Source organism: Microcaecilia unicolor, chromosome 1 (genome assembly GCF_901765095.1).
Source record: "Microcaecilia unicolor chromosome 1, aMicUni1.1, whole genome shotgun sequence".
Taxonomy (NCBI): Eukaryota; Metazoa; Chordata; class Amphibia; order Gymnophiona; family Siphonopidae; genus Microcaecilia; species Microcaecilia unicolor.
Window position 1 is genome coordinate 713,614,156 of NC_044031.1, and position 18,576 is coordinate 713,632,731.

Here is an 18,576-nt window from a genome sequence, read left to right on the forward strand (position 1 = left end):
ACCTAGCCAGCCCAAAGGCTTTTACCACAACACACAAATATGCAGTCTAGTCAGATAGGACCTATCTAGACATCCAGGTCAGGATGTACACAGTTCTCCCACTGTGTTTCACAAAGGCTTTGCAAGATCTTATGCTATCCACTAATGTCCTATCCCCTCTCCCTTTTCTCTATTTGAAATCAATTGTAACCTAGGCCCCTGATGGGCAAACACACTGGTTTTTTGTGGGTTTTTTTGTATTTTATAAAACCTCTCATACACTTTATTTTTATGTTTTTACATGTAAAAAAAACTTAAATACCTTTTCTGATGGGTGGTAAATCAAATAAAAGTGAACTTTGTAAAATACCTATATTTACTGCATGTCTAGAAAGAAAGCAGCAATTAAAAAAAAAGCTGCGTTATGGCAGGGAAAAAAAAAAAAAAAAAAAAAAGAGCATCCTTCTCTTCCCAACTCCTAACATTCACACTCCTTTCCCCCTCCCAATACCCTCCTGTGCCAGTCCCCCTCCCCCCTCAAGGCTCTCCAAAGCAATCCATTAACATCCCCCCCCCAAAGAATCTGTACCTACCCCAACTCACCCCTCCACTGGGCTCCAGATTCAAAATAGCATCTTTGACCCCCTAGCAGTAGTCTTGTGGTACTATTGCTTGGGGTCAAACTGCCAAATAGGGGTCAGAGCACCCAACAGAGCAAGAGCGACTGGGGACTGCTCCTGCCAGACCATTACAGAGAGCCCCCCCAATAGGTGCTGGGAATGAAATTTGGGGGTAGGAGGTATGGGGAGGTACTGGAATGCTTCAGGAGTGGGGGGTTAACTATTGCAAAGGAGTCCCGGGGAGGGGGGGGTGGTAGTGATGCTATTGGGGGAGGGAGTGTCAGGAGGTTTTGGGGGGGGGGGGGGGGTTCAGTTGGCTTCTGCACCTGCCCCTTTAAGCTGACACTTGTGCATGCCTCAGGGCACGTGGAGAAGCTAATGTAGAAATTGCTTGGTATCCACGCCCTTGTAAACATACACATTGATATTTAAGGCCTGCCCAACCACTCCCTATCCCACCTATACCCCCTTGACATTTCTATGTAGCATAGATCTCCATGAATAAACAGATTTCTAAAATCGCTATTTATGAGCAGCTGATCTCCACATATATGTGCTACTTTCTACCTGTGGAGATGTTTTTATAATAACCTCCTAAACACTGCAGAATGTATGATGAAATACACAAGCAATATTATACAGCTATGGCTTTGAGTTTTCCAGTTATGCTGCCCTAATTTGGCTCTGGATTTTAGTATGGTACTGTTATTTCTTTTTCTAAGGTACCTGAATTGTCATGAATTTGTTTAGGACACAAAAATAAAGAAAAAACAATTACCTTTATATTGTTCAAATTAACCTCTATCAGGTGAGAATCATTGTCTTTAATCTTCTGCAAAGTCTCTTCTACATTTGTGGGATTAGGTGGCTCATCAGAAATGGGTCTGACCCTTTCACCTCTGACCACATCTGAAATATTAATTCCAGAATGAATGAATGCATGATAATTTTTTATAACAGAAGAAGATTTGTTTAACATATGACGCACCATTGTTTAACAGCATCTATAATAAAAATGTGCCCCTAATATAGATTGCAAAACATCCAATTCAGCAAATATGGAGGAAAAGTTATATTATTATTACATTTGTACCCCACACTTTCCCACTCAAAGCAGGTTCAATGCGGCTTACATAGTAAAAGGAATACAGAATATTATTAAAGGGTAAAAGTAAAATCAAACATATAAACGGCAAGTGACCGACTCACCTGCAAATGTGCAGTACAGTCGGAACGCTGAGAGTGTAGAAGTCCAAGCCCCACCTCCACCAGCAGTACAGCCCAATAGGGAGGAGGGCTTGGACATGGGCGTGGAATGAAATGACAACACAGACACCGTGGAGGTGAAATGGTAATATTCAATAAGGGCTCATAAAAGTTCATGACTGTGTATGAGCATACAAGTAAGAGGAGTTGCAAGACATGCACATACTTTATAAAACATGTAGTAGGTTCAAGGTGGATCACAATCTCATTATAATAAAATCTTCAACCAAGTGCTTTTACAATAACAGGCTATGCTTCTCAAGAAATGCAGTGGTGGGAACCATCTTTGGAGGAGCAGTTGACACAAAGGGATTACAATAAAGTATAATGATCTGAGCTTGTGGGTTGCCGTGTGCTCTACAGCACACAGCTCAGCTAAAGGGCCAAGGGACTCAAGAGTTTCCAGGCGCAGAAGACTTTTCCCAAGAGTCTCCCGGTGGTGGAGGCCTTACAACTGACTATCCTAAGGTTTATCTCCCTATAAAAGTTTTCCTGCCATATTCTGTATAACCTGTATCCTCTAAACACTTGGGTAAACACATACAGATGGCGTTGCAATAGTCTAGGTAACTAAGTCACCGACCGACCACCACCTAAAGATCTTACCGTCTCAGAAAGGGCTGCAGTTGCCTCATTATCCTCATCCTTTGACTAACTGGAGAGGGGAATCCAGCATAACTCCTCACGTCCTCCTATACCTTCAAAGCCATTTTGGGAAATCCTAAGAAGGGAGTTTCTTTCCCACTTACTAATCTCAGTCTTATGATAAAGGACCATCATGAAGTATAGCAGGTATGAATTCATTATGTTTTGATCTCTAGATCTGCTTTGATAAATATTTTATCATTATATTTTTATAATACTTGTACTTTACAATATGTTGCAATTGATAAACAATCCTTTCCCCACAGAAAACCCTCCAAAAACTATGATTATATTTTACAGCATATTTTTTTTTATTTATGTTACATTTGTACCCCACTCATGGCAGGCTCAATGCGGCTTACATGGGGCAATGGAGGGTTAAGTGACTTGCCCAGAGTCACAAGGAGCTGCCTGTGCCTGAAGTGGGAATCAAACTCAGTTCCTCAGTTCCCCAGGACCAAAGTCCACCACCCTAACCACTAGGCCACTCCTCCACTATGATATAATGACCTCATATCCCTTATCCTATATAATGGTCCCTTATCCTAATATACATCTTTCATCAATGGTTTCATCAAGCAACACAATCGAAGTGCATCACAATGTGTGGCCCAGGTTCAAAGGCTGTGTGTGTTAATTTGCACCTCTGATAAACAGTGGCATAAGCCCTATAAGGCCAACTTTCATACTCACTTGAAAATCCATCTTTGCCGACACCGTTACTGCTGCCCACACCATCACAGAATTGAGTGTTGGGTATCAAATTGTGCATCCCCAAGATAGCTATCCAAGGAAAATAAAAACAAAAACAAAAAAACTGAATACACTGGTTCCAGCTAGATATTACACTCAAAAAAAAAAAAAGAAAACTTTTGAAACAGATTAAAGAAACAAAAAAAATTATATTTTCTTAATCTGCCTGTCCGGTCTTGGTTAGTCTACTTTTGGAATGCGGCCAGAGTCAAGAGAAATATAAAAAGAAAGGTAACTATCTGGATGTAATTGTCAATCCTGAAAGATGCCAAATAGAGTGGCACAGATGCATTCAACTGTGTTTTGTCTTTTATATGTATCTGTAATGTGGGTCCTGCTAGAACCCTCCTGAGAGCATATTGTATTCTGTATTAGGTCATCAGGGCTGCAACATTCCTGAGCCATAGAAATTATTGGATGTTTAAAGATAAATGCTTGCGGCATTTTTTCCAGCTGGCTTGGAGACAGTATTCAGTTTTATCACTTATAAATTGGTTCCAGTGCTTAATTGCTTTCCCTCCTCTTTGGCTTCAAGAAATAAACAGGGGAACCAAGTTCTATGATCCCAGGTCCGAGATGCAACAATTATGGTAAAAATGAGATATCATGGTGGCAATTCTATTAAAGTTAGGCCATGGGTATAGTTCGACTGTTTCATTTGGGGGGGGGGGGGGGGGGGGGCAAAGGATGGGGAGCACATATTAGCATATTCATTTGCATATGCTAATATAGAGGAAGGAAGGAAGGGAGAAAGAGCTGGCTTTTTTGGGAATAACCATAATGAATATGTATGATCTCATACATATTCATTATGGTTATTCCCCAGAAAGCCAGCTCTTTCTCCCTTCCTTCCTTCCTCTTCCTTTCCAGTAGTATTTTCCCACTCCCTTTCCCATACCATGCCAGTGTAGACCTTAGAAATGCATAAGCTCTATATATGTAGATCCTTCAAGGCTCTAAAATCCTTTTCTGATGTTTTGGTGCCACCTCAGTAAGGCCAACACACAATCTCTCCACTGCAAAACACTATACACAAACACACTCAGCCTTACCAAACCATAGCAGCACTAATTCCAAGGACAGGACAAGCTACAACCTTATGCATGGAAAGGCAGCACTGTAATTACACTGGGCTCTAAAACACCAGTACACTACCTAGTGAAAAAACAAAACAAAAAGGGCTGCAAATACTACACACTACCAGAATACTGCACCTTGATCACACATGAAAAACACATGACACAAGGAACTAGAAATAAAAAAAATATGAAGGCAAAATACTGAACTGGAAAGTTACCTCAAGAAGTCAGACTCAGCATGCAGCAATACCAGAAATATTGAAACTTACATGCAAAATATCACAGATGCACATTTTAAAAAGCTGACATATTCCAATTAATAAATTCTGAATAAAATACTTTTTTCTACCTTTGTTGTCTGATCATTTAGTTTTTCTATTTGCTTGGGTCCCAGTGTCTTCTTTCCATTTGATATTTTTTCACTCACCATGTCCACCATCCTCCTGTGTCCTTATGCGTCCTGTCTACCATCTGTAGCCCTGTCCCTATCCTTCCTCAAGTTTCAGTATCTGCCCTCAAAGTGTTCCTATCCAGCCCTTAAATTCAGCAGTTTCCCCTCCATCCATATCCAGTATTTCTCCTTGCTTCCCTCCCCTCCATCCATGTGCATGTACTTCCTCTGTCTTCCGTCCCCTCCATTCACGTCCAGCATTTCTCCTCTCTCCCTTCCCCTCCATCTGTGTGTATCTCCTTTCTTTATCTTTCCTTCCCTCCATCCTTGTCCAACATTTCTCCTCTCTTCCCTCCCCTTCATCCATGTGCATCTCCTTCCTGACTTCCCTCCCCTCCATCCATGTCCAGCAACTCTCCATTCTCCCGCCCTCTCCTCCATCCACCCATATCCAGCAAATTTGCTCTTTCCCCTGTCCCCTCCATTCATCCATGTCCAGCAATTCTCCTCTCTTCCCTGCCCTCCCCTCCATCCATCCATGTCCAGCAACTCTCCATTCTCCCCTGCCCTCTCCTCCATCCATCCATATCCAGCAAATTTGCTGTCTCCCCTGCCCCCTCCATCCATCCTCCTCTCTCCCCTGCCCTCCCCTCCAGCCATGTCCAGCAATTCTCCTCTCCCTTACCCTCCCCTCCATGTCCAGCGATCTCTTCTCTCCCCCTGCCCTCCCCTCCATGTCCAGCAATCTCCTCTCCCGCTCCCCTCCTATCCATGTCCAGTGATTCCCCCTGCCCTCCCTCAGGTCCCTGACAGCCTTCTTCTCCGTTCCTTCCTGCCCCCCCCCCGCGCTTAAATCTTTTATTTTCCTCGCAGCAACAGTAGTGAAGCACCCCCCCCCCCCCCCCCAAAAAAAAAAAAAAAAAAACTAAGCCCATGAGTTAGGCAACAGCATTCACACACACAAAAAAATACATTAGGGTGTTCAAACACTAGCAACATGCTCAACAGTATGCTATAGCAGCAAAACAGGCACATACATGTGCAACATGAGAGTAGACATGGAGTCATGACCAGCAACTAGGTGTGCAGGACGTATTCTATAAACGTTGAGTGCTCGGATGTGCACAAATGTATAGGTCTTGTAAATAGCGAATAAATAGCAGAGATGCCTCTTTTGACCTGGAGTGGTATTTGGTGCACTGTGCTGCTGTTGGCATATCAGTGCATGGTTAGGACCCACTCTTCCTCTAGCTACCTTTTTGCCCTCATCTAGCCCCTTACAGTCTCTAACACCAACTCTGCATCATTTTGTCCTTTTCTATCAAACACCATCTCCACCCTTCTAAAAACCTGGCCCTCCCCCCTGCCTCAGCCCATTTGTCCCATCTCTCTGTGCGGTTTCAGGGGAAGGCAATTGATGAATGTTTCAGCGTGGCAAGATAGTTCTGTCAGCGAGGCAAGAATTTGTCAAGTTAAGTGCACAGTTTTCACCTAGTATATATATTTTTAAAAGTGATAAGCGATTTTATAGCACTGAGGTGATTTGGAAGCATGAAAAAATGAGCATATGTTGCTCCTCCCAAAAATTTTGTTAGAGTTACCCGATGAAAGAAGTGCTATGCCACTTTGTAGCAGCATTGTTGACTGCAGTAATAGTGGTAAATATCTGAGGGTACTCTACATACATAAAAATTTCTATTATATTATACTGGTGTGAACTGTTTCAAGCACTCTCTCTGAGTTGGTGGCTACAAGTCCTGGTTTGTGTGTATATGCCATCTCTCTGTGCAACATCCAATGTATGTGTACATGTGGGTATGCTTTGTTTGGTTTTGTCCATCTACTAGTGTCTGTCTCTCTATATCTGGCAGTCCCTGTTTTCCCATTTGTCCGTGTGTGTCTGTGTGTATGCAGTCCTATACCACAGTTGGTTATAAGCATAATTGGAAGTGAACTGTTACTCCTGTGGGAACTGGCTCGCAGAAGACAACAGAGGACAAAGAACAGATATTTATGCAGGCCCCGAACAGAGTTTATGGACATGACCAAGGAGCTATATCTGCATAGGTTCAGATTTGATAAGGAGATAATAGTACAGCTGTGCAGCCAGCTGGAGGAAGACCTAAAGCTCACAACTTGGAGGGGACAAGGCCTACCGGTCCACCTAAAGATCACCATAGCCCTAGCTTTCCTTGGCACAGGATGTTTCTTGCCTTAAAAAAAACAAGAAAAAAAATACAAAGAAAACCATAAAGGGTTGGTTTCTACCAAAAACAATAGTAGTGTCTGCCTGTTGCAGCACCATTACTTATATTTCTCCGTTTTGTCAGTGAAATGCAGTCTGTAGCTAGGAAGTCCCATGTTGTGAAGACTTCCGTATCCAGCAGGATAGAAAACCTCACATACCCTACTACCTCCCCAAGGAGCTGTATCATTCTTAAGCTACTGATTGTATTGGTGTAGTCCCATGTGACAGCAGCAGGTGGGAAATGACATGTATGCATGGTTGAACCTACTTAAAAGTTCTCTGTCAGTTCTGGAGTAAAATTCCCGCCACTAGATGACGGAATTTATATAGTGAGGATCTGTATCCTGCTGTCCTAGGAGAACACCTGCTAGAGGTAAGTAACTTTGTTTTCTCGAATACAATAGTTGAGATTTTTTTGTGTGTGAATTTAGCTTAGAAGAGTATTGTTCAATCAATTATTCCATGCACTCATGTTTGCACTCATATTCCAGCGATATAGTTTCTTTATAGGGATGATTTAGTAGTACCTTGCCTACTTGATATAAAATATGCTACATACACAAAGAACAATATTTTGGGTGGCAATTAAGTAAGCTTATAAATATGCTATTAATGAAGCTAGATGACTTCTTGCTGACCCAGCTTAAAGGTGAAAGGTATAAATAGTATTTATTGTTCACAAGAAGTAGGTATGAATATGCAAACACACAGTTGCTTCAGAAACTGACCTGCAAGGTCACATAACTCTGTGTCTGTGGCACTTGACAAGGCTTCCTCCAGTTCTGGATCCAGCAACACTTTCTCCTGTGGGTGATATTCTACAGGTTTCTTCTTGGGAATAAAAAGTTTTCCTGGAAAGAGAAAAATTAAATTGCATTTCAGTGCATTTTTTAAGACATCATACAAAGACAGAGTAGTCTAATGGTTAGATCAGCAGGCTGAGAACCAGGAAAGCCTGGTTCAAATCTCACTGTGGCTTCTTATGATCTTGGAGAAGTCCCTTAGCCCTCCACTGCCTCAGATACAATGCAGATGGAAGTGAAGGCTAGAAAGAGGTCTGTGACCATTTTTATGGCCATACAATGCAGAGAAGTGTATTTATGTAGAAGGTAATGCAGCGTAGAACCCTGTTTTAAAGATTAGCATCTGCAATATTAAAATGCATGAAAATGAAGTTTATTAAGTAAATCATGCTGATGCCCATTTTGAAAGACACTGGCACTGGAGGACATCGCTCCTGCCTTTCAACTTTTTAAGATGGGTGGGGAGGTTCCAGGGACTTAGGGAAGTGGAAGGTGTATACCAAAATACCAGGGATTTATTTCTCTATGCTGGGGGGAGGGGGGCTACACTACCAGGACTAATTTTGTGATGTTGGGGGTGGGGGGTGGGAAGAGGTAATACAGATCCATTGGCTTTTTTTTTTTTTAATGTCCCCCTTCCTGTCAGTACATGAACTAATTGCTGCTCACAAACTAATAGGAAATAAGACATTTTAGCAATGAATGGCAGATTACTGCAGCTGTGTACAGGTTTTTTTTTTTTCTGACAGCATACACTTTTTAATACAGCAGGAATATGCATGCTCACTACTTACTGCACCAAACCTTTGCAGGAACACACACATGTAATGTGTGGGGAAAAATAGCCACTTTTTACATGGCCAAAACTTAGGCACATGACTCACAGCTTTGAACATCAACTGCCAGAACGTTACATATGTGGATTGCAGAATTGCTGCTTACATACCAGATTTTATAAAACCGGACGTTCGAGGGGAACCAATTAAGGTGTAAAACTACAAAACTAAGTTCTACATTTCTGAAGTGGTTTTTAATGCCAAAAAGGTACGTACAGTTGACCTACAGCCTTTTGTGAATCACATATTAAATGTGCGTCAGTAACCCTCACTATAGAGTACAGGAATATCCTATGGTTAAATCACTAGACTGACAACCAGGAAAGCCCAGTACAAATACCGCTGCTGCTGCTACTACTTATGGGCAAGTCACTCAATCCTTCACTGCCTTAGGTAGGTACAAAGGCAGATGGTAAGCCCTCTGAGGATGGGGAAATACCTAGTGTACCTAACCATAACTTACCTTGAGCTACTATTGAAAAAGGTACGAGGTAAATCCACATAAATAAATTACTGTGCGCATTTAACACAGTTGAGTAGCAGGGTTTCTCTTATTCCAACAACCAGTGCAGGGGCAAAACTGGTGAAAAGACATATTGAGTTCAAAAATGAGCCAGATTGGACTGGGAGTCCCAGAGAAAACCTCCCCAGAAACAGGCTATGGGAGAAGCAGTTCCAGCTTCTGTGGCACAGACATTTTGACACAGTGAAACACAGCAATTAGGGAACAGCTTTTTTCAAAGTGCCTCTCTCTGGTTTTCTCTAGGTTGCAAACACACAGCCAATACATACATACATCAAATAGGTTTACAACACTGATCTAATACAGAGTGAACAGCCTCAATCGCTTCCATCTAAGGGATAGAAGTATACAATGATTGGACAGCCAATGTCACAAGAATAGCATCATTCAATATTTCCCATAGATCTTGTAATTTATTCAAAAAATGTGTTGTGTCTAATACACGAAGGAATCGAGGGAACAATTAGAGCCCAAAAATCAATATACTTGCAAGCACGCTCTAGTAAAGAATTTCTAGTTTAATAGCATCTTTTTTTGTAGCAGTGTTTTTTCTCCATTTTCTAGGAGTTGTTTTTCACTGTTATTTTTTGGTGTTTTAATTGAAACCAGTGATTATAGCCATTTATAAATGGCCATCTATGTAGACCTTCTGTGGCAGTTGAGGTTTTATCTGTTTAAATTCTTTATAGGTTTTAGTCTCTTCCTTCAATAATCAGAACAAAACACTTTAACTAACACCTGTTGCCATGGGAAGGGCTGGATTAAAGCATTAGCAGACTAGGCACATGATGTCTGAAGTGGACAGTACTCAGCAGGCTAGGACAGATAACTGTCTGGTTTATTTCAGGATTCAATGTCAAGAGATCAGTCACAACGCATAAGGGTAAGATGCTCCAGAAAACCTTTATTAGTACACAACACTGTCTGTGTTTCGGCTATATCGGCCTTCTTCAGGGGTCAATCTATGGATGTACGGTGATATATCAACTGATGGAGCATTTAATGATCATTAATAAGAATCACAAAAACCTTAGGCAGGTCATGATCACTGCACATCAGCAGGGGAACCCTTAAACTATAGGGCAGCTTCTGTCCGCCTATGCCCTCTCTACCCCATTTTTGCTGTGCTTGATCGCTGTGGAGAGTGTGAACCCCGCTCTGTTTTTCTTATTTCAGGATTCTACAGATTTTTGCATTGGCTAAACTGTGTAGACATATTTCAGAATTTAAAACATTTATCTGCATTCTCCAATCCTTCCAGTATGAGGGCCAGATGCACTAAACCTTAACGACCCTCTAACAACCCTTTAACGAAGGAAATTCCTAACCGTTGCATGCATTAAAGGCCTTTTTCCAATGAAGCAAGCAGCTAACGAAAACAGAATGCAAACGAGAAACTACCAATTAAATGTGGACAATTCGGAATGCACTAACTATACAGACGATTGCAACGAATCATCTACCGTCTGAAATTTAAGTGAACTCAGACCTGTCGTTAAGGCCTGAGCTGTCATCTCCCCGCTGGCCCCTGCACCATAAAAATCCCCTGGCATGTTTAAAAAGAAAAAAAAAACACAAACATGTGGCTCCCCGCTTCCCTCTGCCTAAAATAAAAAAATGAAACAAACATCAAAAAAGGATCGGGAGGGGGCAAAGGCGCTCATCAGGAGCGTCCTGTATGGACGGCCTTGCCCCCCCCCCCCCCCGAGGTCGCCACTGCTCCCCGCTTCTGCTGGTACAAAATAAAAAATTAAAACAAAACTAAAACGTTTAGCAGCCGCGCTCTCCCTCCCTTCCTATCTCTCTCTGTACTGCTTCTCCCATAGCTCCGCCTCCCGGCATCCTCCGCCCCCTTTGTATGAGGAAGGCTCACAAGGATTCAGAGTTTTGTCAGACCATGAAAAGCACATCCTAGCTTCAGATCTGAGCTGTGTACCTGTAAATCTCTGTCTCGTTCTCTCTCTCTCTCATTGAAATCCTAGCTGCACAGAGCTACCTGACAGACTCTGCAGGTGAGGCAAGAAGAAGCTTTTCCTGCAGCTCCGACACACTGGGGGGGGGGGGGGGGGGAGGCAGTTACGTAGGTAACTTACGTCAGAGGAGGGCGGGCACAGGAAGGAGAGAGACGTCGGTGAAGGCAGAAGCCATCGCCGATCAGCTGTTCCATCCCGTGCAGCGCGGGCCGGTAAAGCGGGGGGGGGGGGGGGGGGGGGGAGCCTATGGTTGTTGAATGTAGACAAAAAGAGAAACATAAAAATGATGGCCAACCATATGACTGTATGACCTATCCAGTTTGCCCATCCATACAATCTACTAATCTCTGCTACTCCTTCCACTCCCTTAGAGATCCTGTATGCTTGTCACATGCTTTCTTAAATTCAGGTGCAGTCTTTGTCTCTACCACATTCATCGAGAGGTCATTCCATAGTCTCCAAAAAATTCATATTTCCTTAGAATACTCCTGAGTCTATTCCTCTTTCACTTTCATCCTATGCCCCCTCGTTTCAGAGCTTCCTTTCAATTGAAAGGGGCCCACTTCCTGTGTTACAGAAGTATTTAAATGCCTGTATCGTATTTCCCCATTCCACCTTTCTTCCAAAGTATACATTTTGAGATCTTCAAGTCTGTCCCTATAAGATTTATAAAAGAAGATGGACCAATTCAGTAGCTACCCTGTGGACAGACTCCACAATTGTACACGGTACTCTAAATGAGGTCTCACCAGAGACTTATGTTATCGGCTCTGTTTTTTCTGCTGGCCATTGATCTCCTTATACATTCAAGCATCCTTCTGGCTTTTGCAGTTTTTTATTTATTGGGATTTATTAACCGTCTTTATGAAGATATTCAACCAAGGTAGTATAAAAGCAGGTACAGTTTAACATAAAAAAAAAACTTACAATTTTGTTAACAGCATAACAATAGTAAAACAACCAAGAACAAACAAATACAGTAAATGAGGTAAACTTGAAACCAGTAAACTGAAACCTAATAACAGAACTACTGTGAAACAGTATCAAAAATATACACATTTAACAGCACTGGAATTCAAATACTAGATATAATACAATGTTAACATAATACTAATGATACACCTAATAAGCATGCATTAGAACATTCACCATAAATATGATACTAAAGATTTTCTACAATATGGCTTACCATATGCTGGAATCATGGGATACTGGAAGTGACTGATATGTGCCAAAAGCATGGGATATTGGCGGTGACTAATATGTGCTGGAATACTAGAGGTGTGATAGACAGAAAGTGATAGAATTTGTAAGTGATTTTTTTTTTGGATGACTTGTCTTTTGAAGCATAACCTAAGGTTGATTTACACATTCAGATACAGAAGACAATTCTGTGATCCAGAGGGCTTATGATCTGATACAGGGCAGTTTGCAAACGGTTTCTCCCATTTTGTGTCTGTGGGAGAATGTTAATAAACAGAGGCCTACGCAATGGACAGTGAAGCAACATGCTGAAGATCACAGAGATCAACAGTGGCCCAAGGAGTATTTGAACCCTAGCATCTCTGGTTCTCAGCCTGCCACTCAACTCCTCTAACTGGATGCATAGGAGATATGTGGGAGACTGGAGATGTTTGACCACCTTAAGATAATCATATACGATCAACCCCAAGCCCTGCTCTTCTTTTGTGCACATAAGTACTTCATCCCTTATGCTCTACCACTCCCTTGGGTTTTGTAGCCCAAATGCAAGATACTACTTTTCTTAGCATTAAATCTTAGTTTCTAAACTCTAGACCATTTTCAAGTTTTGCTAGATTCTTCCGCACATTACTCACAGTGCAAGAGAATGACACAAGGACAAAGTTTTTCCCCTGGGCTCTCTCCCCACAGGCTCTGTGCTCATCTGCACAAGCCTCAAACATTTTATATTTAAATCTTTTTATTAAAAGTATAAAAAGGAACAATATTCTGTACAACTGTTTATAAATCACAAATAGAAAACAACAAGCAAATAACACCCCCCCCCCCCCCCGCCACCCTCTAGCCTTCCAACCCCAACAATATCTGACTTCTACTACCCAAAGGAACCGTAATCCACCCTATTAAAATGCCCAGGGGAACAAAGTACAACCTGCACTGTATGCCCTAGCAATGGAGAAGCACTATTATGATTTTTTTTTAAATCTGTGGATAAACAATAAGTCATCAATCTCTGGATTCAGGCTAGCTCTCCTGTCCTCCACAGTCCTTCCCACAATAAAGACGACGTGCTGGTAAAAGGAATGCACAGGATCCCCCATAGAAATTGCCAGTTTTGGCCATGGACTATTGTTTTTTTCAAAAAAAAAAAAAAAAATCAAAACAGCTACAAATTTAATAAAACTTCATAAAATAAAACAGATTTAAAACATACACACAGAGTCATATACAAACATACAATAGATGAACGTTGTGCTAGTATTTTAAAAAGACAGATAGGCTAAAAATAAGTGCCTAAAAGGCCTTCACACACAGGCAGCCAGTTATAACATTACTTTAATTCACTATAAAGAATATTTCTAATATATTGCTCTCTTTGGAACTCCCTTCCTGTTTCTATCCATGCTGAATCCTCCTACCCTAGATTTCGGCACAACCTTAAAACCCACCTGGTTTTCTCTGGCCTTCTAGGGTTCACCATCATGATGGTGCTGTTTGCAGTTGGCTATTCTGCTTTTTTTTTTTTTTTTTAAATTTCCATCCTCTCTCATATTCTCTTTCCTGTCCATATTTGTAGTTTTTCATTTCAGAACCAGACCCCGATTTCATAATTTTTGATTGTTAACCGCTTTGTCTATGAGAGCCGGTATATGAAGCACTCAACAACAAACATTTTCAGCTCTCGTGAAAATTTGCCACCAGTAAAGTCCATTTAGAATAGGAAGTATCTTAATCTAACTTTATGCAATAGATTTTGTTTTCTTACAATCTCATTTCGCACTATAATGAAAAATGGGATTAGAAACAGAGAACATGTAAAATGCAAAGTCCAAAGTGATAGCACACAAAACTAGAGCATTTGGCTTACTGTGAAATAGCTTTTGTGCTGAAAGATCATCACTGCATCACACCTTAGTTAATACTGTTACTGGCAAGATTAAATTGCTATATTTGTTCTTGATTTAGCAACAGACAGCTTCCCTTTCATTCTGTTGCTATATAGTGAACACAAAGCCAACCTACAAAAGTATTACTCAAAATATTGAAGTCAGCAGATTTTTGCATTTGGCTACAGTGTCATCACAGAAGCAGCATTAATACAAAGCACATACTGCTCTGTTTCACTGACCATGCAACCACGAGAGTTTTAATGTGATCAACACATTAGGGAGGGATGTTAAGTGTAGAAAGAGATCAGAGGAGTTATACTGAAATGTTCTACCATTACCCCCAAGAGTAAGTAAATGTGGACACATCATGTAAAATCTCTCTTCAGCTTAAAATAACATGTTTGCAATGTTTGTTGAACTACACATTTAGAAAGGCAGGTCAGCAAGCAAGTTGCTTAATATAAAGCTATTGACATTTTCAGTTCTAAAGGGATCAAGTTCTCCTACTTAGAATTGCATCACAGCCATGTCAGACACTTCTTTTAACACAAACAGTCCAGACATACAAGTCTGAGGCAACAGCATGCAGCTTCAATGCTCAGTTTGACTGCACCCTGTACACACCCAGATAAAAACACACACACACACACACATAGCCTTTAGAGAAATGTTCTAACACAATTGACTAAAAGCAATGACAGTTTAAAAAACACAAAACAGAGGAAAAAAACCTCTCAACTCTGGTTGAGTTCAGGGCCCGGTACTCTCCACTGGTACTGGAATACTAAATTATGCTGTTAAGTCACCCTGAGTGTAAAAAAAAAAAAAAAATCAATCTTTTTTTTAAGTCTCCACCAGGATTTACAGGCAATCCTACCCAGTCTCCAATCAGTAAACCAGGAGTGCACAAACTCACCCCCTCCTGACAGAGGCAGATGGAACACTTAACCTAATGACAGAGGACAGCCTGGACAAACTCCTAAGAGACCTTCGACCAACTACCTGCTCCCTCGATCCCTGCCCATCAAAGATAGTGCAGCAGGCAAGTATGGGCCTTATAGAAGGCGCCACAAAAATTGTGAACACCTCTAATGGGCAACTACCAACAGCATTAAAAAGGGAAGTGGTTCACCCTCTGCTGAAGAAAAACAACCTTGACCAGGACAAACTTGAAAGTTACAGGCCAGTATTCAATATCTCATAGAACAAGCAGTCTGTGTTCAACTTAATGAATGGCTAGAAAAGAGTAATTGTCAATCTGGATTCAGAACCGGTTATGGAACAGAAACGGTCCCGTATCCCTGCTAGATGATCTTCACAGAAACCGAGACAAGGGATTTGCCTCAATGCTAGTACTGCTAGATTTCTCAGCAGCTTTTGACACTGTGGATCATGAAATCTTGCTAGCATGACTGACAGAAACAGGTATCAATGGTACAGTACTTGCCTGGTTCAGTTCCTATCTATCAGACAGGCAATATCCAATAATGTTTGGCAGCAACTCATCACCACCATGGACACTGACCTGCGGGGTACCACAAGGATCGATACTGTCACCTATTCTGTTCAATATCTACCTCAAGCCACTAGCTGAGCTGATTCGGTCAATGGACACTCAGTTCTACATCTATGCAGATGCTGTGCAGCTACTCATACCCATTGAACATGACTTACCTACAGCCTTGAATAAACTGATTACTTGTCTAACATCAATTCAAGAATGGACTAAACATAAACTTTGCCTGAACCCAAGTAAAACCGAGCTTCTCTGGGTCCCTAACACAAGTGGATACATACCTGACATCAAAATCCCTTTTGGGAAGTACGACCTCCCCCTCAAATCACAAGTCAGGAACCTTGGAATACAGTTAGATTCCCCAAATCCAAGCAACCTTCAAGAGCTGCTTCTACTATTTACAACAGCTATGCTACCTCTCTCCTTACATCGAGAAGGTAAATCTTATCCCAGTTGTGCATGCTATGGCAACATCAACACTGGATTACTGCAATGCACTATCCAATGGTCTGACTACAAAGGGCCTGCACCACCTCCAGTTGATTCAGAATGCAGCAGCAACACTCATAGAAGGTTGCAAGCGATGTGACCACATCACACCATTTTTGCAAAAACTTCATTGGCTATCAGTACAATACAGGGCTAAATTTAAAACTATGTCTGATCTTCAAGGCCCTAAAAGGAAATGGCCCAGAGTATCTGAAGACTAGGATGATCCTCCACACTCTGCCAAGGACACTAAGGTCCTCCCAAGGACTTTCACTAACTACACCCTCTCCAAAAGACATTACACAATGTGATACCCGCAAGCGCGCCTTCTCTGGAGTAGCCCCCATACTCTGGAATGCACTGCCTGAAAGGATCTGCTTAACACAAGACTTATCTCTACTTCAGGAAGCAGGTGAAAGCTTGGCTCTTCAACCAAACCTTTAATGGAAGAAGTAACTAACTTGTTAGTCTCACTCACACACACAAGGATTGACTCGGGCTGCACATACTGCAGCGGGACATGTTTTTCCACTCCTTGCCTAACTGAGAATACTTAACCATCTCTCTGACCTCATGTGCAACTTTCTTCAAATCAATCACCTTACTTTCAAATTCTTCCTACTTTCTTACTCATCTATATGTTACAACTTTCCTTACCCTTCACTACCAATTATAATGTTCTATTACGTATTGTGTTGTCATTGCAAGTAGTATACCATGCCATATTTTGTATTGTTACTTGAATATATTTACTGCTGTAATTGCCTATTGCTCATGTTTGATCTATTCTTACTGTACATCGCCATGAGTGAATTCATAAGTACATAAGCAATGCCACACTGGGAAAAGACCAGGGCTCCATCGAGCCCAGCATCCTGTCCACAACAGCGGCCAATCCAGGCCAAAGGCACCTGGCAAGCTTCCCAAACGTACATTCTATACATGAACTTTTAGAAAGCTTGGCTGAGACAGTTCATTAAAAAGTTTCATAAATTAATATTAGTAGACCTTGCGTGTTTACAATGCTGTTGCCCCAAACAGCCTACAATCTATTCTTTTCCTTTGTCACCTCCTTCCCAAAGCCCCCATCTCCTTTCACTATATCTCAACCACTATCCAGCCCTTCCACATCCTTCAAATTATCTTTCCAACCCACTCCACCTTTCTGCAATCATTCTCACACCATCTAGCCCATCACATACTCCTCACCCAACCAGCAAATCTCTAGGTCCAAACTCCCTCTGAGTCACTGCTCTCTTCCTCACTCAATTCCTAAGTCTCCAGTCACTTTCATAACCCATCTTTACATTCATTCTCTTTCCTACCCAATTCCTTAGACCTCACCATACCCCTGTATTCATCTAATCCCCAACCCCCCACCAGATCCTCAAGACCCCGTTTCCTTTACCACCTTTCTCTATGATGTACCCAAAAGAATGAGAGTGCAGACAGTGTTTCTAAATTCTTCCTGCTGTGACACAGGCTCTCTTCAAACTGAACATACTCAGTATTGCTACATGATATCATGAGGTTCTGGCACTTTGCTAATGCTAAACTGCATGGGAGAAAGTGGCACCAGCACGTGCTGCAAGAAGAAAATAAAAACGTCACGTTGCCAATGCTGAATGGAAAAAGAGGACACATGCTACCCTTTGCCATGGTGTAATCTGGATGGGGGCCCAAGGCCCCTGAGGCTCCCCTGTAGCTATGCCCTCGCACTGATTATTGTGTTTATTTCAGTTAACTTTTTTTTTTACTTTTGTGCTGTTTTTATAAGGACCATCTATGTATAGGGGGGGTTAGGTAAAGAGTTTGTATACAGGTGTAGAATTGTTTAGGCGAGTAGTGAGGGGGAATATCTGGGGAGTATGTTTACTGGAAGGAAAATTTGTATGTAGCAGTGAAGGTACATAAGTATTGCCATACTGGGACAGACCAAAGGTCCATCAAGCCCAGCATCTTGTTTCCAACAGTGGCCAATCCAGGTCACAAATACCTGGCAAGATCCCCAAAAGTACAAAATGTTCTATACTGCTTATCCCAGAAATAGTGTATAAGGTGTCAGTATCTATAGCTGATCAGGCCACTGGCTGTTTCTGCTGTTTCCATTGTTTTAAAATTTGCATGTGCAAATTTCCTTTAACTCGTGCAACTTTACATAGCAAGAAAATCAGAACTGTAATAGAAAAATCACAGACACACTTGGAACGCATAAAGGTAAAGCGCACAGCATACGTAATTATAAACGCTAACCACCTTATTGGACAGACATAGCTGCCATTTTGGTCTTTTCCTTCTGCCATTTACTATGTTGTTAAGTTTATGTTACTATGCACATATAAAAATCTAAGCTGTTTTCTCAT

At 41.6% G+C, this 18,576-nt stretch overlaps 1 protein-coding gene across 4 annotated transcripts in view; it reads right to left on the reverse strand.

Annotated features, from left to right (window-relative positions):
• Window positions 1–18,576, reverse strand: part of LOC115459567 (tropomodulin-3-like) — a 130,606-nt gene that overhangs the window by 42,307 nt on the left and 69,723 nt on the right. For all 4 annotated transcript variants that reach the window (XM_030189397.1, XM_030189392.1, XM_030189388.1 and 1 more), the window contains 3 exons: window positions 7,710–7,832; window positions 3,204–3,293; window positions 1,378–1,508 (listed from right to left, as the gene is read on the reverse strand). In XM_030189397.1, the coding sequence (XP_030045257.1) occupies window positions 1,378–1,508; window positions 3,204–3,293; window positions 7,710–7,832 (344 nt within the window). The remainder of the gene's footprint in view (window positions 1–1,377; window positions 1,509–3,203; window positions 3,294–7,709; window positions 7,833–18,576) is intronic.